This window comes from Lithobates pipiens, unplaced genomic scaffold, assembly GCF_037356315.1.
Source record: "Lithobates pipiens isolate NorthernLeopardFrog02 unplaced genomic scaffold, aLitPip1_a1.2 Scaffold_28, whole genome shotgun sequence".
Taxonomy (NCBI): Eukaryota; Metazoa; Chordata; class Amphibia; order Anura; family Ranidae; genus Lithobates; species Lithobates pipiens.
In genome coordinates this window covers 63,419,731-63,447,192 of record NW_027507789.1, presented here as the reverse complement: position 1 = coordinate 63,447,192, position 27,462 = coordinate 63,419,731, and the positions used below count along the sequence as shown (strand labels likewise).

General features: G+C 42.1%; 1 protein-coding gene across 1 annotated transcript in view; it reads right to left on the bottom strand.

Moving 5' to 3' along the window:
* Positions 1-719: 719 nt before the first annotated feature.
* UBE2O (ubiquitin conjugating enzyme E2 O) overlaps positions 720-27,462 on the bottom strand; it is a 120,440-nt gene continuing 93,697 nt past the window's right edge. The window contains exons 14-18 of the mRNA XM_077459304.1: positions 20,330-21,011; positions 17,146-17,282; positions 14,452-14,655; positions 12,954-13,011; positions 720-4,885 (exon numbers count right to left, since the gene is read on the bottom strand). Of these exons, the coding sequence (XP_077315430.1) occupies positions 4,182-4,885; positions 12,954-13,011; positions 14,452-14,655; positions 17,146-17,282; positions 20,330-21,011 (1,785 nt within the window). The 3' untranslated portion in view covers positions 720-4,181. The remainder of the gene's footprint in view (positions 4,886-12,953; positions 13,012-14,451; positions 14,656-17,145; positions 17,283-20,329; positions 21,012-27,462) is intronic.

Sequence of the window (27,462 nt, the reverse complement as noted above, 5' to 3'; positions counted from 1 at the left end):
ATGTAAAATTTTTGACTGTAGCAGGAGGCAGTTTGTTCACCAAGGTCTGGAGAGTGGGCCAATAATGAGTGTCTGCATGGGGCAGCATTCCTGGAACTGTAGTTGGAGGTTTGGTCAGGATCAATGGTGTCCTCAATGCTAATAAATACAGGCTGATACTTATCCATCATGCCAATACCATCAGGGAGGCGTGTGATTGGCTCCAAATTTATTCTGCAGCAGGACAACCACACCAAACATACAGCCATCATCAGGAACCATCTTCAGTGTAAAGAACAAGGAGTCATGAAAGTGATAGCCCTGATCCCAACATCGTCAAGTCTGTCTGGGATTACATTGAAGAGAGACAGAAGACTTTGAGGCAGCCTACATCCACAGAAGATCTGCGGTTAGTTTCCAAAGATGTTTGGAACAACCTACCTGCACAATTCCCAAAAACTGTATGCAAGTGTACCTAAAAGTACTGATGCTGCTTTGAAGCCAATGGATAGTCACCTCAAGTACTGATTTGATTTAGATTTTTCTTCCATTCGCTCCTTTCTTGTAGTTGTATTTTATTTTGATCAGCATAAACAATTAAAACATTATTGAAAGCATTTTTTATTTTTTACAGCATTCCTTCACTCCTGCCTAAAACATTTGCACCGTAGTGCGGGTGTCAATATTAGATTTATTTTCCCATCATTTGTACTTGACAATAAACCAGAGACTCCTCAAAATTCTTAAGCAGAGGCATCTTTAATTAAACAATCCTGCATTTTTTTCCAAACATTAAATTAGCAAAGAAAAAAAAAAAAATAATAATTGTAAAAAAATTGTCTCACGGCACTATACACACACATCAGAAGCACCAGCACTCAATTTTACAGCATTTTGGTTTAGAATTATCCATTGCCAGCATTTAAATACTGTACATCTGCCAAAAGCAGGGTGTATATGTCAATTCATTAGAATTTTTATCCCCTTCGGCCCTGAGATCAATTTCACCATGTCCAGGATATGCAGATAGGCAACAATGCCATTAGGCAAATGTATCAGGTATTGTCTGATAAAGTGCACAATAACCCCACACAGCAGAAAGGGGAAAGGATTCCGTGCTGAAGACAATTTGACACAGAGGATCTCTCAAATGAGGTGAAATTATAGAAGAGCTCCACATAGAACAGAATTGTATGGAGAGTGATTAGGGAAGTGTAAAGTAGCGTTTACCAATTCCAGTCCTCCTTGGTGGCTAAATTGTGCAGATTTCTTACAGAATTACAGGTGGTATAACAGGTATTTTTCAATTTAAAAAGTCAACATGGCCATCAATTTAGCAGCAGGTATAAGATGTCTGCGATTATCTTTGATAGAGAAGTTTGAATTGTTGACAGATTTACTGCAAACTCACTAAACCCCCTAAAGAAACCATGCAGACCAACAGCTAATAGACTAAGGGAGCTACTACATACTTTCTTTGCCAGTGCCAATCTGAGCCCTCTCCGATCTGCTCTACATATAGTGACTTGCTAAATGTTACTATCTGCATAAGAACAGGGGAATAACTCTCCAATGTAAGCATGGCCAGACCTGCTGATTGGTTGCTCAGGCAATGGCCATTGTATTGTGCAATGGGGTGGTTAAGTTTGGCTTCTCCACTACACAGATCTATTGGAACTTCAGGAGAGGTCTGGGTGGCACTGTGGGCACAGAGTTTGCATGTGTATCGTTAGCGAGCACACGTTTGCTTTTAGTTGTTACCAATTAGGAAAGCAACCAAAAACCACAATTAAGAAACCCTCATCACTAGAGTTTAATGTTCCTCCACTGATGTTGCTGCTGCCGGTTAGCATTAGAGGTCTCCTCCTAAAGAAACTTTTAATAGACTCATATTTGCAGCAGTAGGAGCAACAAAAGGACCAACTGGGAAAGGTCAAGGGCTCAATTATGCAGCAAAACTCTGCTGGTAAGTAAAGCACCACATACAAAGGTTCCTTAATCACATTCCATCCAAAACTCAATTATTTGACAGAATTCTCAAAGGGTCAGTCCACTCAAAACAGATATTTCACTTCTGAGCAGAGACTAACAAGTTGTGATTCGCCGGTTCATTGCATACATCTCAAGGACCCCGGAGGAAAGATCTCTGTACCAAACTTTCGACATCTACACCTATATTTTGGCCATTATAAGCCAATTAAATTGGGTAGTGCAGATAAAGGAACTAAAAGCAGGCAGCTCTATCCAACAGAGTACCTCAGAAATTTAAAGGGATCAATGCGATTTTTTCTCCTTATCCCATATAATATTACCTGCATATAAAGGCTGTCGTCATCGCTATCACACTGAAAACTCAGTGTAAGAAAATCAAGTTTACCTTCAAATGTCTGATTTCCAGACTTTTTGCGTTTGGTCTACCTGGATGCAAAGACATCTCTTTGTTCCCAACAGGCTGGAATTTTTTATTTTTTTTGGCCAAGCTCAGACAAGAGAAAACAAAATACAGCCTTATAGGGAAGGGATGACATGAAGGAATCTAAAAAGGTAAAAAGAGGTATATTCGATTTTTATGCAGGGATTTTACAGCAATTATTCAGGGATTGCTAGAGAGCGCTTACAACAGCCTCCATGCACAAGCAGTGTTAGATGGAATATCAAGAGGAATGGCTCAAGTGTCTTTAAAAGAGATGATATGCAATACAACCTATTAGCATCTACCCAAAACTGAAACATGTGGCTTAATGGTGCCTCAGGGAGAGAGGGGTTAAAAATGCGGCTTAAATAAAAATACAGCGCATTCTATACATGTATTAAATAACATCACACAGCCTATGTCTAAAAGGCTCATATATTACTCATGCTCACCTTTTTGCACCTGTTTTGTGTAATCTAGACCCTTAAGTGTTACAGACACAAGGATAATTCATGAATCATAAGGAAACAAATAAAAGCGTCAGCAGCACATCTCTCTAATATAAAGATTCACATTTGAAAGGAAAATAAGGGGATGTAAACATGCCTAAATGTAAGGCAGACCATAATAAAGGGCAGGCAAGAGTTAAGGACACACTGGCCTGCACTGTCTCCATTGTTCATGGCAGTGTTATATTCATAAATGCAGCTACAGTTTGCTTCATGTAGCGATCGTCTCTAATCCTTAGCTATGTCATTGATAGACCTGATGTAGCTCCCGAGTCCAAATATAACATACTAATAGACTGTCTTTTAAAATATTAAACAGAGCGGTGCCCATTGATTAACTTCGAAGACATGAGGATACAGAACAGGCTAATGTGCCAAACTAAGTATTTAAAACAGAAGCATTTAACCATTCACTAACACAGGCAAGTTGCCCAATTTCACAGAGGATAAAAGGATTAATTTAACTTTATAATAATATATTACTGCTAGTATATCAAACCTTAAAAGCGCAGTTTAGTTCTTGGAGACATCATATGGGTTTACAATTATCAGTAGAAGAGAACAAAGCTTATTCGCTGAAAATTGCCCATGTCTTTACAATGCTTGCCATTGACATAACTATGGGCCAAGTGATTCTCTTTAAGCTTAGGACATTCATTCTTACAATCGCTAGTACAAGCTGTTCAAGACACACTTGTGATAATGAAGTTACATCATCTATTTGAGATGCAACAAAGAACAATGCAAGATTCTCATTCACTGAAGAGTTGCATGCCCAGATAACACTTCTTCAGAAGAGCTATAACCACCCATATCTGTCCTGACAACTAGCACAGTTCTTTATTGAAAGGGCTTAACCTTCTTATCAAAATACCTTTAAATAAGGGTAGATACAAGAGTGGCTACACTGCTAATTTTGCAACTCTTGAATGATCTGGGTCTAAGACATTATGCAGAGGTAAGGGATAGTTTTTCATGAGCAATAAATGATACAATTCTCTGCCCTGTAGCAGCTAGGCAGCCCCAGACATTATGCCAGGAGCAGATAATCTGGGCAGACTAAATTAAGGGAACAGCAGAGCATACAGCATAATGTCAGCCATTATTTATTCGGTTACAATCTTGTTTGGTCTCACAGCAGACACTGTGGTTAAGAAGTCTTGCGTTACTCCAGACTCTTGTATTATTGGCCTCACCAGGCAATGAAATATGGGGAAGAGAGAATGTGTAGGATGAAGTGTGTGGGGGAGTTGAAGAAAGCCCCACAATGCACCTGGTCTCTACAACGGTAATGTAAGCCTGGCCCCACGGGGCTCCAGAATGCCGGCTTCCAAGAGAGCAGCTTTGTATTGCGCTAGAACACCTTGGATGCTTTTCACAAAGCCCTTAGACAAGGGAAACAATGGGAAGCCAATGTCAGGGTATCCTCGTTTGTCAGGCAGAAAACTACGATAGCTCTTCCTGCGCTTCTTTGGTTTTACACTTGGCTGCACTCCTCCAGTTGCCCCTCGTGGTTCCTCAGCAGGGCTACAGGTGTTACTTGAGGCCCCCTTACCCATGCTCTCTAAGTCAGAACACTGAGGAGCCTCTCCAGGTGACAGGGTGGAGGCTCCGCATCCAGAGTCATCCAAATCCTTAGAACTTAGGGAAGGCTCTGGTGTGATTTCTTGCTCAGAGGGGCTGTACGGTACAATGCAGGGGTGCTCCTGGCCATTAGACAACTCGCCTCCCTTTTCTACCATAGAATTGGTTTCTAGCCAGGTCTCTATCCTGTGGACTAAACGCCAGCCGTTGCTTTGAAAGTGCTCTATGATCTCCTGTTGGAAGACTTCCACAGGTCTCCTCAGCAATTGTATCATAGATTGTACAACTCTGATCAGAGCCATCTCATTGTAGCAACGACTGTTCTCATAACCTTCTTGCAGCCCGCGGTCACTGTCAAAGCCAGCCTCATTGTAATACGGCTCATTTACCAGTATAAGGCCTAGAGAGAAGAAAACACAAGAAGCCAAGATTAAAGAAAAACATACATTGAGGAAAAAGGTAATGGTTGCCATTGGTGGTCTTGTTCTACACATTCAAGTTGTTTAGCTGTCTTCTGCTCCATAACTTCTAACTGACCAGAGTAAGCATGCATTTATTGATGTGAGAATGCCCAATTGGCTTACATGCTCTTAGAAAGCTTTGAAACCAGTGGATCAGAATTAACATTACAATGACCTGGAACTAGCATTTTTGAAATGAGAATCCTGCAGTGGCAGCTTACTTATTTTCTCAGTAGAAGTTAAAAAGTGAAACTCCAGGCTAGGAAAGCGGTTCCAAAGGATTTATTTTCTGTCAAGTTCTGAGGTTTACAGTGCTCAGCCTTTTATGGCAGGAGAGGGGACCAGATCTTTCTCATTCACTTACAGATTTCCTCCACACCCCAACCCTGTGACTGGTCAGTGAAAAGAGAAGCAGCAGACAGATAACCATCTCTGTACAGCTCTGCTCTCTCCCCATATCAGCATACTCTTTGCACTGAAGCACACCCGAAAGATGCCTTGTGCTGCTCCCCCGCCCTCTGTGCTCTGCCATAAAAAGGGACTACAAGAGGCTGATACCATTTCAAACTCTCAAACTACCCACACTGCCTGCATTTTACAGAATACGTTTGATGATGTATAAATGTTAAGAGCTGCATTAGCCAGTGCATTTTTTATTTGTCTGGCGTTCAGCTTTTTTTTTTATACTGTTTTTTTTATTAGTCTTCATCACATACAAGATACACTTGCCAAACTTATTACAAGCACAATTGCTTATACATATATGAAGACGTTTTCTTATCTCATACGCTGTAAAATGTGTCCTTTTTCCCCATTTCACCTTCTATACAACAGAAGTTAAACCAACAGCACCAACTGTAACAAACAAAACCCCCCCCCCCCCCCCCCCCCCAAAAAAAAAAAAAAAACAACCCAAAAAAGGTAATTACACTTTCGCACAGCCGGCCTAGTTATCCGTTCCCTGGTGTACCATGAAACCCATTCTTGTGTGTTATCCTACTGTCCTACATTCCCCCCAGAACTCAGCACCCCATCAGAGTATTAGTTCGGTCCACTTCCCCCAGATCTTCATAAATTTACCCACACACCCCCTGGCCTCATATGTACGTTTATAAACCGGCAATACCTGATTTATTAAAGTTTTCCACTGGTTCAGAGGGACCGGTGTGGAATATATCCATTGCATAACCACTGTTTTCCTAGCATAATACAACAAAAGGCGAAGAAATTGCTTTTGATATGTGCCCAAATCTACATCCTCAAAGATCGCTAGGATACACCACTTTGGGCTGCAGATATTCAGTAAATCTAAATTATTTGCAATAAATTGCGTTACTTGGGACCAAAATGGTCGGATCCTTTCACAAACCCAAAGCATGTGGAACAAATCTCCAATATGTCTATTACATTTATGGCAGGTAGGACTGTTTATTTTCTGCATATAGAAAAGTTGTAGTAGTAGACTCTATGAAAAATACGCAACTGTATCATTTTATCTTTAGCCGAGAGCGTAGTAACAAAATATGTGTTAATAAGTTCCTCCCAATTCTCATCTGTAAGATCCGGTATGTCTGTTCGCCAGTGATTTTTTAACGAGTGAAGCTGACTAGAGTCGTGATGTCCCAACATTTTATAGTACCTAGATATCAGTCCCACATGTGTAGGTTGTAGTAGTGCCTCCTCCAGTGGGGAGTTTCGAAAAGATACATTTTGCAATCCCAGCTGAGCCATGGCTGCGTGTCTTAATTGCAGGTAACTAAAGTGCCAAGAAACTGGGACCCCATATTCAGCCTGCAGTACCTCAAAGGATTTAAAATTCCCTTGGTTATACAACTGGTGTCTATATTTCAGGCCCTTTGTGGCCCACGAGGAAGCAGCAGGGAGAGCCAGAAAGTGAGGGAGAGTGGGGTTACACCACACAGGATGGTTGGGGGGATATAGATGGCGTGGCCCCCGGGCTCAGCTGGAGACAACGCCTGTATATTTCTAGAGAGGTCCTAATTATATTAGCGCCCTCCACTTTTCTAGTTGTCCTCCTAAAAATCAAATTGTTAAGTGCCTCGTAGGATGAAAGTATAGCCGCTACCGCAGCGTTTTCAATCTGTGGGAACAACCACCAATGCATATAGACAAGCTGTGATGCAAAATAATAAAGTCTCAAGTTTGGTAGCGCCAAACCCCCCCTGAGCTGTAGACATCTGCATTGTTTTTAAGGCTATTCTAGGGTGTTTGGGGAACCATAACAGAGTCAATAGCAGAGAATCAATTTCCTGGAAGATCTTCTTGACATATATTGGACTATTCGCAAGAACATATAAGAACTTAGGCAAAAACACCATTTTGAATAGGTTTACCCTACCCATCAACTTCAATGGCAGAGTTACCCAACTCTTTATCCTGCTTTTAAAGGATTCTATACATGGTAAAAGGTTATTCGCTATATAGGTGGAGATTGGCAATTGTATCCCGATTCCCAAATACTTAAACCTATCAGTCATCTGTAAAGGGCAATCCGAGGGCAGCTCAAGTGGGAGATCCTGATCTACTGATAAAACATTAGATTTAGTCAAATTTATTTTAAGGCCTGAAAATTTACCAAATTCCCTAATGAGCCTAAGCATCATCGGGATCGTGACTTGGGGGCTAGACAGGTACAGCAGCATATCATCCGCATAAAGTGATATACGTTCTTCTAGAGTGCCAATTTTCATACCCTATATATCTGAAGATGACCTGAGCAATCTAGCCAAGGGCTCTATAGCAAGCGCAAACAAAAGTGGCGATAATGGGAATCCTTGTCGCGTGCCTCTACATATAGGAAATGGTTTAGAAATCGTTCCAGTAATTCTAATACGGGCAAAAGGTTGGTTATATAATATTGAGATCCATCTAAGAATTTTCTCCAAATCCAAATTTCTCTAAAATATAAAAAAAGATAGGGCCATTCAACAGAGTCGAATGCTTTGTGAGCGTCGAGGGACACCACTGCTCTAGGGACTAACAGGGTGTTGGGAGCTTGGAGATTGGTGAACAGTCTACGCACATTACTGTAGGTACCTCTGCCTGGTATAAAGCCGGTCTGATCTGAGCTTATCAATGTTGTTATGACCGAGTTTATCCGGAAGCTAGGCCTTTTGTCAATATTTTTTTTTTTTGTTTAATATTCTTTATTCCGTTTTCCTTCACATTTACAAAACATCATAAGGCCCCTTTCACACGGGGCGGATCAGTAAAGATCCGCCCCGTGATGATCCGCTCGCTCAGCGGGGATCGCTCCGTTGTCCCCGCTGAGCCGGCTGCGGACAGGGCGGTCTCCGCACACTGTGCGGGGACCGCCCTGTCAGCTCTCCGCTCTCCTCTATGGGGATCGGACGAGCACGGACCGTGTGTCCGTGTTCATCCGATCCGCTCTGCAGACGGACAGAAAAATAGGATTTTCCTCCGTCTGCAGAATCGGACATTTGCGGAGGCGGACAATAGCGGGTGTCTGCGGATGCTCATCCGCAGACACCCGCTATCCCATAGGGATGAATGGATGTCCGTATTTCATCCGCAAACGGATGGATGAAATACGGACACATCATCCGCATGTGTGAAAGGGGCCTAATACTAAATACACGTCAACATTTTTTTTTTTTTTTTTTTTTTTTTAGAAAAGAAAAAAAAAAAAGGCAGTAATAAATCACTATTACAAAGCTTATATCTCATTACAATAATTCTTATCCTCTATATTCTGTGTTACCTTACTTATCGTCGGTTTATCCCTGTCCCCTCCCTCCTCCCCCTCCCTTCTCAAAAACCCACCTTCCCTTTTTAGCATTGCAATTCTACTGCACTTTTTCTTTTCCTGCTTTTAAGGTATTTACTGATAGCTTAGATTAAAGCGGGAGTCCGCGAGTCGCGCTGCGCAATAAGGATGGTCCCCGCTGTCTCTGGGATCCGTGCGTTTCCCAGCAGGCAGCGGGGGACCTTCGGAAAGGGGCGTAGATTCTGCGGAAAGGGGCGTACCTTCTGCAGAATCTACGCCAGAAGTGGGTGCAGATATCTGTACTGTACAGGTACCTGCACCCCCCCTCCCCCCTGAAAGGTGCCAATTGTGGCGCCGGAGGGGGGGGGGGGATTCCAATGAGCGGAAGGTCCACTTTAGGGTGGACCTCCGCTTTAAAGTCTACCTTGCCTTTTTTAGATTTAAAGCGGGATTCCGCTCTTTTTTTTTTTTTTTTCTTACCTGTGTTACAGGTGGGCGACTGCTACCTTCGCTTAGCATCCACGTCCAGCGTTTTTTTGACCCCCGGCGCGACGATTCTTTTCCTCGGGATGACTTTTAAAAAAGTGCTCTGGCGTTTTCCATTTTAAGTGTGGGCGTCTGAAGCTCACAGGCATTTACTTCCTGTATATCAATGACGCTCGGCTCCCAGCATGCTCCGCTCCATCTCGCGCATGCTCAGTGTGCAATAGTGGTAATGGCAGATACAGCTGCCTGCCCACTTTAAAAATGGGAAATTCGGACACGCCCTCGTCACGTGACCGGCGTCCTAACGAAATCTCACGAGATTTCGCATGTTCATTGTCCCCCCATGGATTCTTGGGAAATAGCTTAGAAATTTCCCAGGGACCATTGCGAGGGCGATAACCACGCCTACTCCCACAGGAGGACAACCCGGAAGTCAGCAGAAACATCTGAAATAAAAGGTAAGTAAAGAATATTTTTTTTTTTCAGGGTTCATTTAGGTAAGTATTCTATCTTGTGATTTTAATAATAAGAAGTTTAATTTTTAGGTACCAAACCGCTTTAAGCTTTTCTCTCTCCTGCTCCTTTCTAATCTATAGGGTATCCCATCTCATTTGCCCAAGGCCTCCATATTTTTTTAAACTCTCTAAAATTACCCCTTTTTACATATACTGTCTTCTCTTTCCATATTAATTCACTAATGACTTGGGTCCATTCACTCACCAAGGGGGCCCTCTCCGCCTGCCATCTTTGAGCAATTATTCTACGCGCTTGAAATAGACAGCGTATAACTGCCACCGTAGTACATTTTTGTTCTCCCGGCTCCTTCCTATAGCCCAGCACACAAAGTATCGGGTCCATTTCCAATTCCACCTCAAAGATTTTATTAATAGTTTCCACCACACCTCTCCAATACCGAAACAGCTTTGGACATCGCCACACCATGTGCATAAGGTCTCCTCCCTGTCTCCAACATCTAGGGCAACTGTCATCGGTTTTCCTACCAAACAAATATAATCTCTTAGGTGTATAATAAGCCCTGTGTACTAGCATCAGATGTGAGATTTTTTGTGAGGGAGAAACCGATGTCATTGGCCCCAGTTCCATTATTCTCCTCCACTGTTCATCTGATATTTCCCCAATATCCTCTTCCCACCTCCTCTTTAGGTTCGGGTGATCAATTTCCTGATTAAGATTCATACATAGCTGATTATATACTACTGATATACACCCACTGACCTTATCCATTGTAAGTACCTTCCGAAGTAGAGGTTTTATCCCACAGTGGCATATGTACCCCAAACTGTGCTGCTAAAGCGTGTATCAACTGTAGATATCTAAAAAATGATTGTTGTGGTATATAATATTTCTTTTTTAGGTCCAGGAATGTCTTTAAGACATTACTATCATATAGTTGGATCAATTTAGTTATGCCCTGCCTTTCCCATATTTTAACCTTCCCTATTGAAAGTAATTCCGGTAAGTTTTTGTTATCCCATAGAGGCGTAAATTCTGGCAACCCTGTGTACCCCATTATTATTTTTACCATTTTCCATACTTTAACCACCATCCTAGTTAGAGTTATTATACTGGAAGGAGTCTGCCTCCAAGACCTCAGCTATGGATTCATGTAGAGCTCCTATCGTCATGATCCCTCCTTTTAGGTTTCTTCCACGTCCCGAGTCACAACCCGCCAAATGCTGCAGCTGCGCCGCCAGATAATAGTTCCTGGGGTGTGGCACCGCCAGGGCCCCTCTGTCTATTGGTAGCTGCAACATCTGGAGCCGGATCCTAGCCGCACCCTTCCTCCAGATAAGCTCCGGAAGAGGGTTTCAAGCTTTTTAAACCATTTTTTGCATATCCATACCGGTGCATTATGTAGGACGTTTAGCAATTGAGGCATCCATATCATCTTAATCAAACCACAACGACCCATCACCGATAACGGGAGACTGCTCCAGACGTCACATTTTCGCTTAAATTTATTTAGAAGTGGCATTAAGTTTTTGTTGATGTACTGGTCAGGGTTTGCTGTCAAGTATATACCGAGATATTTCATAACATCTACCACCTTCACCTGTGGCACCCCCGGCGCAAACCGCAGCATCCATGGGGGTCGACTCGGAGCAGCTCAGACTTCCCCCAGTTTATAGCCAACCCAGTAAACCTTCCAAAGCCTTCTACTAGTCTGACTGCCTGCCCCAGAGACGGACCAGTATCCCCCAAAAAGAGGAGGACATCATCCGCATATAAAGCGATCTTTTCCTGTCTCTCCCCCTTCCTTTGGAATCCTTTTATCGCCGGGTTTGACCTAATAGCTATTGCCAAAGGCTCCATAGCAAGTGCAAAGAGCAGAGGAGACAATGGGCAACCTTGCCTTGTCCCTCTGCTCATTTCAATCTTTTCAGAATACTTGTTATTGACCCTTACCCTGGCACTAGGGGCATTGTACATCATTTTGATCCATCCAATGAAGGAGGGGCCAAATCCTATTTTCTCCAGCACACGCCAGAGATACTTCCACTCTAGGCTGTCAAAAGCCTTAGTTACATCCAAGGACATTATGGCTCTTGCCCCCATGTTCTATGCAGACACTCTGACGGTGTCTGCATATTTAAAAAAGTCCTAATGTTCATGCTGGTAGATCTTCCCAGAATGAATCCCGTTTGATCTGGATGTACTAACTGTGATAAATTGATTCAGCCTATTTGATAATACCTTGGCTAAAAAAATTTCATCTGAATTCAATAACGAGATTGGCCTGTATGAGGCCACCTCTAATGGGTCCTTTTCTGCTTTGGGAATCACAATAATAGTTGCTTCTGTCATCGAGACGGGCAAGTTCCCCTTCTCCACTGCACCTCTTAATGTCTTATACAACTCTGGAAGCAGCGTCTCTCCATAATATTTATATGTCTCTACCGGAAGCCCGTCACTGCTTGTTGTCAATATTTTTAGATCTGTATTAATGAGCGAAATTGGCCTATAAGATTCACAGTAAAGTGGGTCTTTGTTGGGCTTAGGAATTAAAACTATGAGGGCCTCTTTCATAGAGGAGGTAAGGCTATTCTGTAGAAAGATAGAATAAAGCTCCGCAGTCGCGGTGCCATGGCCTCTTTATGTTCCATATACCATTCCATAGGTAGACTGTCAGGTCCCGGGGGTCTTATGTTTAGCAAAAGAGTTTATGGCTTGTTCTATTTCCTCTGTGGAAATGGGTTCCTCTAGGAGAGTGGGAAAGGCAATAGAATCTATGTAGTCGTACAGCTTGGGGGGGGGGGGGGGGTGTAGTGGGCCTGAGATCTATACAAATCAGAGTAAAATGGAATAAAGGCTTTAACAACTCCCTCCCTAGACTCCTGCAAAGAAGCTGAGGCATCATGGATTTGAGAAACAATTGGGTCAGGTATCGGCTTGGCTAAAAAGGCCAAGATCTTTCCATTCTTGTCTCCCAAGTCAAATACTCTCTGCCTCTGATACAATAGCAGTTGTTGTGTTTTGGACACCAGTGCCAGCTCATACGTCCTGCGGACATCCCGTAGCATCTGATATCTAACTGGGGTTGAATCTCTGATATACCTTTCCTCTGCTTCTTTCACTTCCTTCGCCAGGCTAAGTAATTGCTCCCCAGTAGCTCTCTTTAAAGTTGATACCCCCTTCATATACACTCCCCTCAGTACTGCCTTAAAGGCATCCCATGTTGGCTTTCAGCTTTTAGCACAATGAGGCAAAACTTTGAATCTCACTGCAAAAAATAAGACATTAAGTAGACTCACCTTGTATGGATATTAGTACCTGGAGAAGGCTAGACTTGCTTGTCCATCTCTCAGTTCCCTGAGAAAAAAAAAATGAATTAAGCAGATCAGATTTTCAGTTTTACCAAAGGATGTATATAATTAAAGAGGTTGTAAAGGCTAAAGGATTTTACCCTAATGCATTCTCTGCATTAGGGTAAAAAACACCTTTCATGTTTTGCTTCCCCCCATATAGCAGATTTGCTGCATTTCTCCCCTCATTGGCTCCCACTGCTGTCAATCACAGCCTGTGAGGAGAGAGTGGGGGCAACCTTGATTTTTGTGTCCTTAGACACATGCAGTGCAGTCAGGATCAAGCAGGTGTACCACCATAGGAAGCAGCTTCCTATGGTGGCACACTGAGAAGAGGAGGTGCCAGGAGCACCAGCAGGGGACACGAAGAGGGGGATCGGGGCTTCTCTGTGTAAAACCACTATACAGAGCACGCAAACAGAAGTCTTTTTGGCATTTAAAAAAAACTACCTTAACAGTCACTTTAATGGTAAATTCATGCAAAGCTGATTATGCAGTTCAGGTTGCAAGTCTTATGGCTTTGAATATATGAAGCCATGTTGAAAAATTATGAGACCCATACATATTCTGGACTTCCTAGTTTGTCACCAGGAATGCTAGCTCGCAAGCTGCTACAAGTGTTTGTAATGACAGTACAGCTTTCTGGAATAAACAGGGCTAATAGGAAGGGGGTAGTTGAGCCTTTCAGTGCTAGAACCTAAACATATTTATTAAATGCGGGCTAACATTTCTTATATGGTAATGACTGAAGACTCGTTATGGCAGCCAAGAGCTGCCATAAGAGCTCGTTTAAACCTGCAACGCAAGGTCAAAAAGAATAACTGAACTGGCAACCATACCTTGTATGTAGAAAATTCAAAACCTTTATTTTTCTAACACAAAGCTCATACATAAGGAAACTTAGGTATAACATTTTGGCAGTTGAACTGGCAATGTTTGAAACAGTAACCAAGACCAGAGGGATCCATTAAAGCAAAGAATAAAGCAAGGGTGACCAATATGCTTCTCTAAAACCAACAAAATTAAAGGTGACGAGTAAGATTTAAAAGTTATATGTGATGAAATGGAAGCCTGGGCTTCATTACCTATGTATAAGCAGGATCGCTCATATTTATAACTTGCAACCAGTAGGCAGAATGGTCCAAACAAGAGCATGAGCTTTCTGGTGTTTAATAAGGAGAAATCTGCTTCTCTTACAAGACACTGTCTGGCTTAGTTATTCATACACAAGTATTGAAAACATGCCGAGCTATGCTATTTTTAAAGTGTCATAAATGTATGATAAACCTATATCCAAGATGCAACTAAAATATTACTTAAATCATTGCATAGAAATGTGGAAACCAAGTTAAAAAATAGAATCAGACAAAAAAAAAAAAGTATTTTTTTCTCTTTAAGCACAGATGAATGGTAGTAAGTGAACACTCATGAAAGTTGATATAATTACCTTTCCTATCCAGGTGCCCAGCAGACTGACGCACACCTTTCCATTATCATATAGGTTTGGGTTGAGCCTCCCACTGCATTGGGAAAGGTAGCGGAAGAGCGGAGGCACAGCTGGGTAGATATTGGGCAGCTGAATATCAAACAGAAATAGGCCATCCTCATACGGAGTACGTGTGGGTCCTTTAATAAATGCTGAGAAGAGGTCCTAAAAAGGTCAAACAAAAGAAACCGGGTGCTTTTTAACGATTCGCTTTAAACTGAGTAAAAACTACACAGAAACTTTCACTAAGAATATGATAATATTCACCAATCCATGCAGATTATATGACTAAAAAAATATTCTGGTGTTTACCTGAAGTGAGAGCGAGTTTAGCAAGCCGCACAGCGCTTGAGGTGTTACTTTCTTTATGTTAAATTTGTAATATGATAATGACCCCAAATACACCTCTAAGATGACCACTGCCTTGCTAAAGAAGCAGAGGGTAAAGGTGATGGACTGGCCAAGCAAGTCTCCAGACCTAAACCCTATTCAGCATCTGTGGGACATCCTCAAAACAGGTGAAGGAGCACAAGGTCTCCAACATTCATCAGCACCACGATGGCATCATGGAGGAGTGGAAGAGGACTCCAGTGGCAGTCTGTGATGTGCTGGTGAACTTCATGCCCAAGAGTGTTAAGGCAGTACTAGAAAATAAATGGTGGCCACACAAAATAGACACTTTGTGTCCAATTTGGACATTTTCACTTAGGGGGGTACTCAATTTTGTTGCCAGCAGTTTTGACATTAATTGCTGTGTGTTGAGTTATTTTGAGGGGACAGCAAAGTTACACTGTTATACAAGCTGTACACCCACTACTTTACATTGTAGCAAAGTATAATTTCTTCAGTGTTGTCACATGAAAAGATATAATAAAATATTTACAAAAGTGTGAGGGGTGTACTCACTTTTGTGACACACTGATCTCTACATTCAGGACAGATTCTCTATATTAACAAAAAAACAGTACTTTGTTCATTTGAGGAAATGCAACATATTCACTCTAGGGCAGGAAAATAAAAGTGTCTGTAACCATAATGAAATAAATATTGATCCTGTTCCTTTAAAGCATGTTACTGTATACAGCACAGTGCTTGTGCTGTGTAATTTGGCCCCCTGTATCACTTGAAATACCTGGCTGGTTCTGCCTGGTTCTTCCCTCCCCCTGTAAAGTTTGCTATGGCTGCTGAACCCCAACACTGTGGTCAGTTTATGTGCCTCTGAGCCCTGCACTGTCCTCTCTACACCATCCTGCCCCCCTGCCCCCCCGTCAGCTAGTGTCCTGGCCAATTGCTTCCCTCCTGCAAAAATTATTTCTTGCTATAATCCTCTCTGTTCTATTACATTATGTGCCCCCGTGCATGATATTTATGGAAAATATGCTGCTTCATACATAAAAATCAGAGCGCCGCTTGGTGCTGATGCAAGCACCGCAGCTCTCCTTCCCTCTTCCGGGCTGACGCCAGCCGGGTAGTCTCAGCTCCACCCGCTGTAGACAGCGGCAGGCGGTCATGTGAGCGCCGCTCTGAAATTAGGTATGAAGTGGCATCATTTTGATAAACACGCATGGGGGAAATAATGTAATAGAAAAGAGGGGATTGTAATTAAAAGAAAAAGTGGCTTAACAGCCACTTTAAGGACCACACACTTACCCTTCTTCACCTTCTCTAGCAGTTTGTTGACCAACGGGAGTTAAACTGATGCCCCGTACACACGAGCGGACTTTTCAACATCCAAAGTCCGTCAGACCGAGTCCGTCAGACTATCCGATCGTGTGTGGGCTGCAACGGACTTTAGCTTCGCAAAAGTCTGACGGACTTTAGAAATGAAGCATGCTTCAAATTTTCCCGACGGAACTCCGCCGGACCCGGTCCCCTTTGAAAAATCCGCTCGTGTGTATGCTACTCCGACGGACTAAAACCGACGCTAGGGCAGCTATTGGCTACTGGCTATGAACTTCCTTATTTGAGTCGGGTCGTACGTCATCACGTTCGAATCCGTCGGAGTTTAGTGTGATCGTGTGTGGCCAAGTCCGTTCGGCCGAAAAGTCTGTCAGAACTCCGTCGGAACTCCGGCGGAACTCCTTTGGAAGTCTGTCGGACATAAGTCCTCTCGTGTGTACGGGGCATTAGTATCTCCAGGTATGGAGGCCTACATGACCTTACCAAAATGCAATGACAAGCTTGAATGGCTAATTGCCAGGCCAAGTGGTGTTGTGGTTGGGGAGGGTTTTGACTGGTAGGCTGGAATAGTGATTTTGTGAGTCTGACTCCAGCCAGCAAACTAGTAGATGGGGGAGCCCATGAAAGGCAAGTATTGTCCATTTCCTTTACCATCCCTGCTCTAAAGCCAACTAAATGTTTTTTTTTTCCTTTCAGTTTTTGATAGGCTTGGGAATTTTAAATCATTTTGATCAAGTTCACTTTGCTGTGATCTCACTGGGAAGATTCCAACTTGCTTCCTGTCCAGATGACAGTGTGAAAAAAGACAGGAGGGGTTGCCAAAAAAACAGACAAAAATGATAGCGTTTCTAACACGTACCCATTTTAGTTGATTAACATAAAAAAAAAAAACAACAAGGGGAAGAAAGTTCACCAATGGGCAGCAAAAACAGATGAAGAAGGAAAAGTATACTGGTAACAAAGGAAAGAACTTACCATTCTATCTTCAAATGTTTTCACCATGATACCATCAGGGAGGGATGTGGCAAGCAGAGCCATCTCCTTACGGACAGTGCTAAAGAACTTCTTAGCTTCAGGGGCCTGGAATTCCAGTTTTTTAAAACTATGGCTCTCTGGGGAAAGCAGAGAGATATACATCAGACACTTCAATTTCCAAATCACCAACTCTAGTGCCCTTCATTTCAGATACTAGATTCCAATTCATAGCATGATAAACATGAACCAAAACTAGTGTCAGAAAATAGAGTGACTTGGGGTACCGTGTCCATCCAACTGAAACCCTAAAGAACAGCAGCAACAAATGGAAATTCAAGAATAAATATGTATGTATGGTATAAGTAATATATATATATATATATATATATTATATTATATTATAAGTATTATATTATAAGTATTTTCACTCTGAAAAACAGTTCAAGTCCCAGGTCAGAGTAGAGCTGCCGACGAGCTCTTGTGCCATTCGATACGCCACAGCCTATATTAATGGTCCTAATACACCGCTTTCTTCCTAAGAAGCCCTGTTGAAGGCTGTGTGCTTTGGCTCCACAAACATGCTAACTTTGTGCACATTTTTTAAATTAAAATAAGCTTTTATCTGGACATTGTCATCACAATGTGGCGTTTCAATTCTAGCTCTACTCAATCGAGTTACAGCCCAAAGTGATTATGGAACCCTTTCAAGCACAGAAGCGGTCAAGCTCATCTTTCAGACATTCTATAATTATATGGAAACTTTCAAGGTTCCAGGACTATTCATCCACTCTCCAAAGTTCCATCTCTAGGTTAAACGAAGCTGCATATTTGGTGCAATAGCGAGTCCCATTTGTATCCCTAAAAGGGTCTCTTTATAATATATATTTTGCTGTACATCCCTTTAAAAACTCCAAAAAAGAAAAAAAAAATGCACCGAACAACTTATTTCTTGTTGTGGGCCGACAGGTCAGTCCTACCCAGCTGTCTTTTGCTTATGTGAAGAATTCATCCCACTATCCTCATGTCCACGACAGAGTTTTTTGTTTTGTAGTCTAAAACGAGCATTAAGAGGTCCAATTGCCCTCAACAACACAGGAAAGCTCTGAATTTCCTGAAATTAACAGGTATTCTTGTTTGCACTTACTGAACAGATAAAACACGTAGGCTTCATGTACACTGCTGCTGGTAAACAAACATTTAGAAGCAGTTGGGTGTTTTTTTCAGATGCCCCTAAACTCTACTGTTTTACCTTATCAGTACATGTACACAGGGTCCTTTATAGTAGTTTCTAGGCAGTTAAATTTAGAAGCATTTCTTTGGAAAGAAAAAAAAAAAAAAAAAAAAAAAAAAAGAGAAGAGTTCAGAACGGATGTTCAGAGGCATCTGAAACGCCTGTAACAGCTTGTAAATGCAGTAACTCGTGTTTAGTTTAAAGGAGTTTTACGTTTTTGCCCATTACGCAAAACGTGGCTAAACTGCAAAACAGATGTTTTTATATGTCGGCTACTATCTGTCAAGATGAATCATTTAGCGGAGGTTGTAAAACGTCTTGTGTACATTAAGCCTTAAAAAAGATGTACTTAGGAGACCAAAAGGATGTGAAAAGAAAAAAAAAAAAGAAAAAAGAAAAAAGAAAAGTTAATTGTAAGGCTCCATTGCACACTGGGCCTAAAAAAAATGCCAGTTCCTTTGGCAGAAACAAAAAAACTCTGTTTTTTTGTACAAAGTTTAGATGAGTTTAGTAGAGTTTTGCATTTTTTCTGCCTGTTAGCTCTAATCAAACACAAACCAGAAGGTTTTTTTTTTCCTGCCTCTTAACGTTGAGCTCAAAATATGCCTGCAATCGTCCTAATGTGCATGGACACATAGGATAACATTGAGCTGCTTCTGCAGGCAGAACACAAAAACTCTTGTAGAATCAACGTTTTTTAACCACTACAATACAGGGCACTTTCTCCCCCTTCCTTCCCAGACCAATTTTCAGCGCACTTGCACTTTCAATGACAATTGTGCGGTCATGCTACGCTGTACCCAAATGACATTTTTATCATTTTGTTTGCACAAATAGAGCTTTATTTTGGTGGTATTTATTCACGACGAGGGCGGAAATTTGGAAAAAAAAACAAAATAATAATATTTTCTTCTTTATTTTAGAAGGAATCCAATAAAAATCAAATCTTGTCATACATTTAAGCCAAAATGTATTCTGCTACATGTTTTTGGTAAAAAAAATCCATTAAGTGTTTAGGATCCCAATCACGACACTACCTGCCTGGAGTTTGCATGTTCTCCCTGTGCCTGCGTGGGTTTCCTCCGGGTACTCCGGTTTCCTCCCACACTCCAAAGACATGCAGGTAGGTTAATTGGCTTCTGTCCAAAATTGGCCCTAGTATATGAATGGGGACCTTGGATTGTGGGCTCCTTGAGGGTAGGGACTGATGTGAGTGTGCTATGTACAGGGATGGGGACAATTGTAGACACTCACTCAGGTTGAACTGGATGGACTGGTGTCTTTATTCAACCTTACTAACTATGAAACTATAACTATAACTATGAAGTGTATAATTGGTTTATGTGATCACGGACATATGTACGCAAATGATCATGTACAGATGTGTGTAGGTGATCACGAACATATGTGTGCAGATAATCATTGGGACATGCGATTTTAGTGGGACATGTGTGTTTTGGGGACATGTGTGTTTACACTAGACTGGTGATCAGAGTAAAAAGCTGTAAAAAAAACAGCTCATACTCACTGATCACCAGTCGGCTGCAGCGATCTGCTCTCCTCTCCTCAGCAACTTCCGTGTCAGGAGAGGAGAGCCAATTGCCCAGCAACCAGCTGTTTACGTCACATGACAGCTGTGATTGGACACGGCCGTCATGTGATCAGGAGGGCCAATCACAGAGCCCTCCTGCCAATCGGAGATGTGCCATGTCCGGGTGACACGAGCGCATAGGGATCGCACCTCTGCGTGGGCACGTGCTCGATCCATCTCCTTCTGAAGGACGTTCCTGAATGTCTACTCAGGAGGGAGCTCTCACCTGGCCGTATATGTATGTTGGCCTGGTGGGAAGTTAAGCCAGTGCGCATGGAGCCTTGGGGTTTACATTCACTAACATGTAATGTAAAATAACGTACAATAATAATTACAAAACACCCAACAACACAGGCCCTTACCTGGTGCAGTGTCCAGCACAGAGAAAACCTCTCCTTTAGCACTAGTGAATATGACTCCAGGTTTGCCACCACACTGCTGGCACAGTACAGGGGTGTCACTTGGCCACTCAGAACGGACTGGCGTCTGCGCTTCCTTGTCCTCTTTATCAGCATCTGGAGCAGACTCCATCTTTTCTTCTTCTGCAATGGCCACATTATCAAGTGTCTTCTTGAGATTCTCCTGCAGTTTCTTGATATCATCTAGGAATTTCTTTTCTCTAGTGAATTTTTCTGGCTCAGCAATGGGTGATGTTGGAGAACCAGTCAGAAGCTGCTCTACGGTCATGTTTTTCAGGCTCTCAAGAATCTTAATAGCCTCCTTAAGTTCTTTAAAGCTCTTGACAATCCCTTCTTTCTCATTCACTTTGGCCACAAGACCTGGAACCCCCAATGCAGCTGCAGAAGCACCTGGCTCTGCCTCTTCTACTTCTGCTTGTGTTGTGGGCTCTGATGCAGCAGTTTGGTTTTGGGGTTGCTCAATTGCCTCTGCCCCAAGGCGTGAGTTTTCATCCTCTGTTAAGCCATTGTCTGTCTCCCAGCTGTCACTGTCATCTTCCCATTCATCAGAGGAGGCACCACTGGAGCTGCTTCCTACAGAGTCATAGAGGGATTCTTCAATCTCTGACTCCACATTGTACAATTGCTGAGGAGGAACATAAAAGGTGGTCAGGAAGAAATTTGCAATATGGTGTACGAGTTAAAGTATATCTTTTATCTTTAGCTACGGAAGAAAAGGATAGAATCCCTGTAAGGTTTTTAGAGCCGTCTGCTGGCGAGACTCCCCCTCTCTATTTGCCCTGGTGACCACTATCTCCATGACAGAAAATAATGGGAAACATTATAGTAGTCATCAGAACAAGAAGATCAAATGTTTTAATCAAAACATCTGCCTCAGCAACAGCTTAGAGGCTATATCCTTTTACTTTATAAAGATGGCTGCTCATTTTCTGCTTTTGAATCTTAGAGACAGGAAGTGAAAATACATTCTCACAACTAGAAACAGGCAGCAAAAAAATGAAAGTACAGTGCCTTGAAAAATTATTCATACCCCTTAAAATTTTCTGAATTTTGTCATGTTACAACCAAAAATGTAAATGTATTTTATTGGGATTTTGTGTGACAAACCAACACAAATTGACATACAATTGTGAAGTGGAATGAAAATTATAAAATGGTTTACTTTTTTTTTTTACAAATAAAAATATCTGAAAAGTGTGGACAACATTTGTATTCAGCCCCCTTTACTCCGATACCCCCAACTAAAATTTAGTGGAACCAATTGCTTTTAGAAGTCACCTAATTACATTCAGTCAAATTTTATTGAAATTATTTCCATACAAATGTATACAAAAAAGGGATATTATCCATGTACAAAACAAAAAATGCATATTGCATTTTAATAATGTACATAGCATAAAACATGTTACACACAGACGTGTGTGCGTGTGAACACCCCACATAAAACCTTATACAAAAAATTGCGTAAAGTTATTTTGATACTATTGGGGAAAGTCTACCAAAATAAAAACTCATATTGCAAGGAAAAATAAAAGAGGTTCACCAAACTACTCAGACTGTTAGACCCCTCGAACGAACAACAATATCAAATCTCCCTCAACCCACAGGGTTGTAGTCTATAGTTTACTACTCCCCATCTTCAACTCCCACAAGGGTATGGCATAAAAGGGAAAATAAAAGAAAAATGAAAAGAAAATAAGCAATGTAACCAGGATTGGACGCCCGGACAAACATCTCCAAGTTCCAACCTTGCAGCAGACCCGTATATATAATTTTTTGCATTTCAGGGGATTCCCTGAACAGCTTCCAAGGGAACCAAATTTGACAACATTGATCATATGTATCCAATTCATGTGACAGGAGTGTCTCGATCTCAATATGGTCCATCTCTATAAACCAGAGGTGGAACATTTACCAATCTCCAATGACTCTTGCTGCTGTCAACCAATGCCCATGAAAGGCTTTTTTTTAATGTTTTTATACGTACCGGGTAGGAGAGAAAGTAATTTGTGGCGTATTGGGGACAATCACCCCAGTTGCATAGGTATGGAACTGTAGGACCATATTCCAGAAATCATGGAGAGATGGGCATTCCCACCAGATATGCAGTAGTGAGCCCTTAGCAGAATGACAGCGCCAACATAAGTCTGAAATATTTGGATATATCTGATGAAGTACCGGACATCTACACCAGTGGGAGAGAAGCTTAAAGTTTGTCTCATGTGTCTTAGTTGCTAAAGGCATACAATGTGTAAGGGTAAACGCTTTCTCCCATTTCTCTGGCTTAGTTTGAACATTCAAGTCTAGAGTCCATTTATTTGTAAATCCTGGGAAGTGCGGGTGATGTTTCAAAATAAGAACCCTATATACCAAGAAAAGAATGTAATCTGCTACAGTATCCTGTAAAACAGGGTTAGGCAACCTTAGAGAGGTGGAGATCTACCTGAACATGGGAGGCGTCAAAGATCACCGGCAGTTCGCAGCAGAACATGGTGCGGGAAAGGCGCATTCACTCCACGTTTTCTGCACTGCAAAGTGCACGGTCTTCGCGATCTGCTGTGGCTGCCAATACATTGTTAATGGCACCACAAACACAGATTGCAAACAGGGTGTTTGCCTGCATCAGATCATATGGTTCTGCAGTACCATGTGATTTGGTGCAGTGTGTTTTTGAATAGTAGTGCATGCAGTACTTTTTGTGCGGTCTGGTGTGATATGCATCCCATTTAAATTAATGGGCTGCAAAATTGCACCACAGTGAATCACACAGGAACACAACCTCCTACCCCCCTTTAGCCACAGAGGCAGCAGCCAAGGGTATACACATGGCACATCAGGACTTATACTACCTGTCATTGTTTGTGACCTATTCAAATAAATGGGGCCCCCCTCTGCAAATGCCCCACTACCATGTTATTTGCACATGGTTGCAGCATGCCAGTGCAGGGTCCAAGGGGTTAAAGCAGGTGGTGAGGACTGAGGAGATGATACAACGCTTAAACCCTTTGGTCACTGTGCTGCAGAAGGTTGAAAGGTGCTTGTAGAGCAGCCATATTCACTCACAACCCGAACGGAGCAACGTGCCCCCAGAGAGCAGAGGAGAGCATCACAATGCCCACCACACATCCAGCAGCACAGTTGTGTATCCCCTTCATACAGCAAGAAGCAAGCATCAGTCTTTGCACTGATCCAAATGCCCTTCCACTGGCTGGTGTCCAACCCATAGAGAACAGAGGGTGTGTGAAATCTTTATTAACGAGAAACATAATGCATATCAACCATATCTCCTCCATCTCACCCCAGCAGTCCAATCCGAATTAGAGGAAAAGGTAACCGCACTGTATGATAGGTTATGTGCCTCCAGATCAGCAGGATCATCTCGCAGCTGCTGACAAGCAGAATGTGTGGGTCCTACTGCCCATATGCCCCGATAGACCCGCCCTCAAACAACCGGGAGACAATTGGCCTCAGTGGGAGGTCAGGAAGTAGGCAAAGGTTGCCAGGACACCACAGCATTCAATGTGCAGCCCGTTCCTTACATGTGAGCTCTTCTCCCTTCCTGGCACCGCTTGGTCCTAGGCCAGATACAGAGAGGCAGAGTGTGGACGCCTGCTCACTCCAGCGGTGCAGGTCCCACACTTCATTTCTGGAAATGGCGAGTTGGCGAGCCTCGCAATCCATCTACTAGTCACCTGGCTGCGATTGATGGGTAGATGGGCCAACCAACATGATTAAAGGCCTTCTCTGCATCAGAGAGAAAGCAAGCTGGTATTTTTGCCAATTGTAAATAATCAATAGGGATTTAAGCGTGTTGTCACGAGCTTCTCTCCCCTGAACAAACCTGACTTGGTCTGTATGTATCAGACTCGGAATAAGGGGTATAAAAATCGGAGACAATTAATTTGGCATAAACTAACATCTACCTCAATTAAACATAGGACGATAGCTAGAACAAAGCCTTAGGTCCTTATACGGTTTAGGGAGTAAGGTGATAAGGGCCTCAAGTGTCTGAGGTGGGAACCCATTGGTAGCAGACACCCGGAGCTGATGGTAATACTTGGTATATAGGTCTGGGAAGAGCAGGGGTGTAATGACTGAGCAAGTGGTCTCCCAGTTTAATTTCCAAACCTGTACCTTCCTAAAGCATATCTACGTTAGCCATGGCTATGTGAGACTTCTAGAAACTGCAGTAGTGATAACCTTGTCAAAGATATATCAGCCAATATCTCTGGGGTCGGGGAGTTTTTATGTAAAGTCTCTAAAGAGCAAAACTTGGACATAATATATTGTCTAGTTGGCAGATTTTTATTTTGAGGCAAACTCCGTGTTGAATAAACAATCCTCGTAGCGACGCTTTCAGAGCTTCCCATTGTAGGGGGAAGAGGAGTCTCGTCATGCTCAAGGTCCATAATAAAATTTATCGCTACCACAATTGCCCAATGACAAAATGGATCTGACATGGGTCATTTAAACGCCAGGACCAATTGGTAAGTGGGGTCTGTGGAGGATATGTTGTCAAAAAAGAGGTGTGTGATCAGACCAAATAAAAGACCCAATATCCATAAAGGATTTACATTCCAATATATGTGGTCCTGCAGTCTATACTACTATAAGAGTGGAGGACCAAAAAGTATTATGTATATTTGCGATTTTTAGGATTTAATGGACGCCAAAGATCAAGCAACTGTTTTCTAAGGGCCCTAAACAGGCTGTAGAAGATATTAGATCGCTGAGGCACCAAAATTAAAATCCCCTCCTACAAGAATAGTACCTTCTGCAAATTATGTCAAGAGCTGAAGATACCATGTTATTGCCTTTATCTGTTCACGATTTGGAATATAGAGATTGGCAACTGTAAACATTTTATTCTAGAGCTGAAATTTTAGCAAGAGATACAGACCATCAGAATTGGCTACATAGTCCAGAGGCTGCATTGGCAGACGCTTATGAATAGCAATGGAGACTTCCCTAGGTCTAGAAGAAGATATGGCACTATGGAACCATCTGGAGGAGTGTCCACAGAGACATGTTGGAATACTATTTGCTCTAAAAATGTGTCTCTTGGAAGGAGTACAATATCTACCCTAGATTTGTGGAGAGCATATAAAATCTGGCCTCTTTTTGATTTATCGTTAACACAATTAACATTATATGAAAAGTCCCAAATCCCCTTTACATTTTTTACTGACTATCGGGATGGAAGCACCATGTTGTGCTTCATTTAAAGTCCCAAACTTCTCTCCCCCCCCTCTGTTTTACCTGAATTAGGGATGGAAGCAATTGTATAAAAGGGATCGGCAGTGTTCCCCTGCCGTCCCTGGGTCTGGTTTGTCCTTAATTATTGCATATTTTTTGCATATTTCTATTGTTTTTATATTTTTACATATTTATACAAATAAAAATTGGCTATGTACATGGTATATATAATTATGACAGACAGTATTTCTGACGCTGGCCTATTGTTCCCACAGGTTTGGCCCCCTTTTTAGACATCCTATGCACGCTCCCCACCTGACTAGTTATACGCTTCATGTGGTTGCTCAGGCGCGGGTATTTGGCTTTGGTTTTTTCTCCCTTCGCGGGAGCTGCGATGCGATCGTTGGGTCCTCCCTCTCCTCCCTTTACTATTTTTTTTCGTTCGGGAGATCTGGGCGGATACCACTTTTCGCATCGGCGCCACGCTCGTCTAGCTATTCAGCTGTGGCGGCGGGCATGCCGCTTGTGTGACGCTTGTGATGACGTCACACGCCGGCGCCCAGCTTAAACACCTGGTGTTCCTACGGAGGAGTTTCCTTGCCGGTTACTGAGTGGTCATTCAGCCCCGGTGATGTCTCTCCTCCCCCCTATTGGTTCCCCCCGTAGCGCTGGCGGCATATATATATATATATATATCCCTCATTCTGAGCTGGCCGTTTATCGGACCGGTCTCCGTCTGGGGGTACAGCACATCCAGTGTATCTTTCTGCTGGTTGTGCTTCGGTGCAACATCTCGGTATGGGTTTTTCTTTTTGTTTATGCCCCGTCTTTTACTTTCACCTTTTTGCCTTTCCTTTTTTCATTGGTGGTTTTTTATGTCTCCACATTCATACATTTTCACCATTTATTTTCACACTTTACTATTTCTTCACTAATCATTTCATTATTGCATCTTTTTTACTCATCTAATTTTTTATTTATTCTTATTTCATACATTACGGTAATTACTCTTTGTGTAGTCACATTGAGTTTACCACACAAATAATTCACTCATATTACACTTTTGTTATGCACCAACATACATAATTAGTATAATATTCTGTTCACAGATACCCCTGTTCCACTGATGACATATCATCACGTCCGGCCATACAAAATTGGCTATCCACACTGCACACTTCCTCTGTTCATCTGATGCTGCACCTCTATATTATGCCGCCTCAGCTCCCATGTTGGGGTGTATATCCGTGGCCTGCCCAGCACCGGTCACCATGCGCTGCGTATACGGTTTGGGTTGGTGAGTGTGTTTGGTGAGCCATCTATTGACATATAATATCTGGTATAATTTGTATTTTATATATTGACATATCTTATATACTTTTATAGGAATCTCTGGTACATTTGCTCCTGACGAGTGGAAAAATCCACGAAACGCGCCGAGCTATACTTGATGACACAGTTGTATTCCATATGTATTGATCCCTACCCAGCTTTTATCAACATTTCATGATATGGTCCTTAGATTAGTCAATAGATCTGTATAGGTCCTGTGGGTGCATATGCCAGTTTTGGATCTGTCGCTGTGGCATTTTCTCGCCATAGCAATTATACATTTTTCAGTATTATTTTCTCCTTTTTTATTTATTTATTTATTTATTTGACTTTGATCTTATATCGTTTTGATTATATTATCTTACTCATGATGTTCAGGCCTTATGTGCAGTATAAATGTATATGAAATAAATTATATTCTTTATGATTCTAGATGAATGTCTTCAATTTAATAAATATTTAAATATCATTAATTTACAGTTTGTCTATACTATACAATTGCTTCATCTAAAAGTCCCAAATCCCCTTTACATTTTTTACATTATATG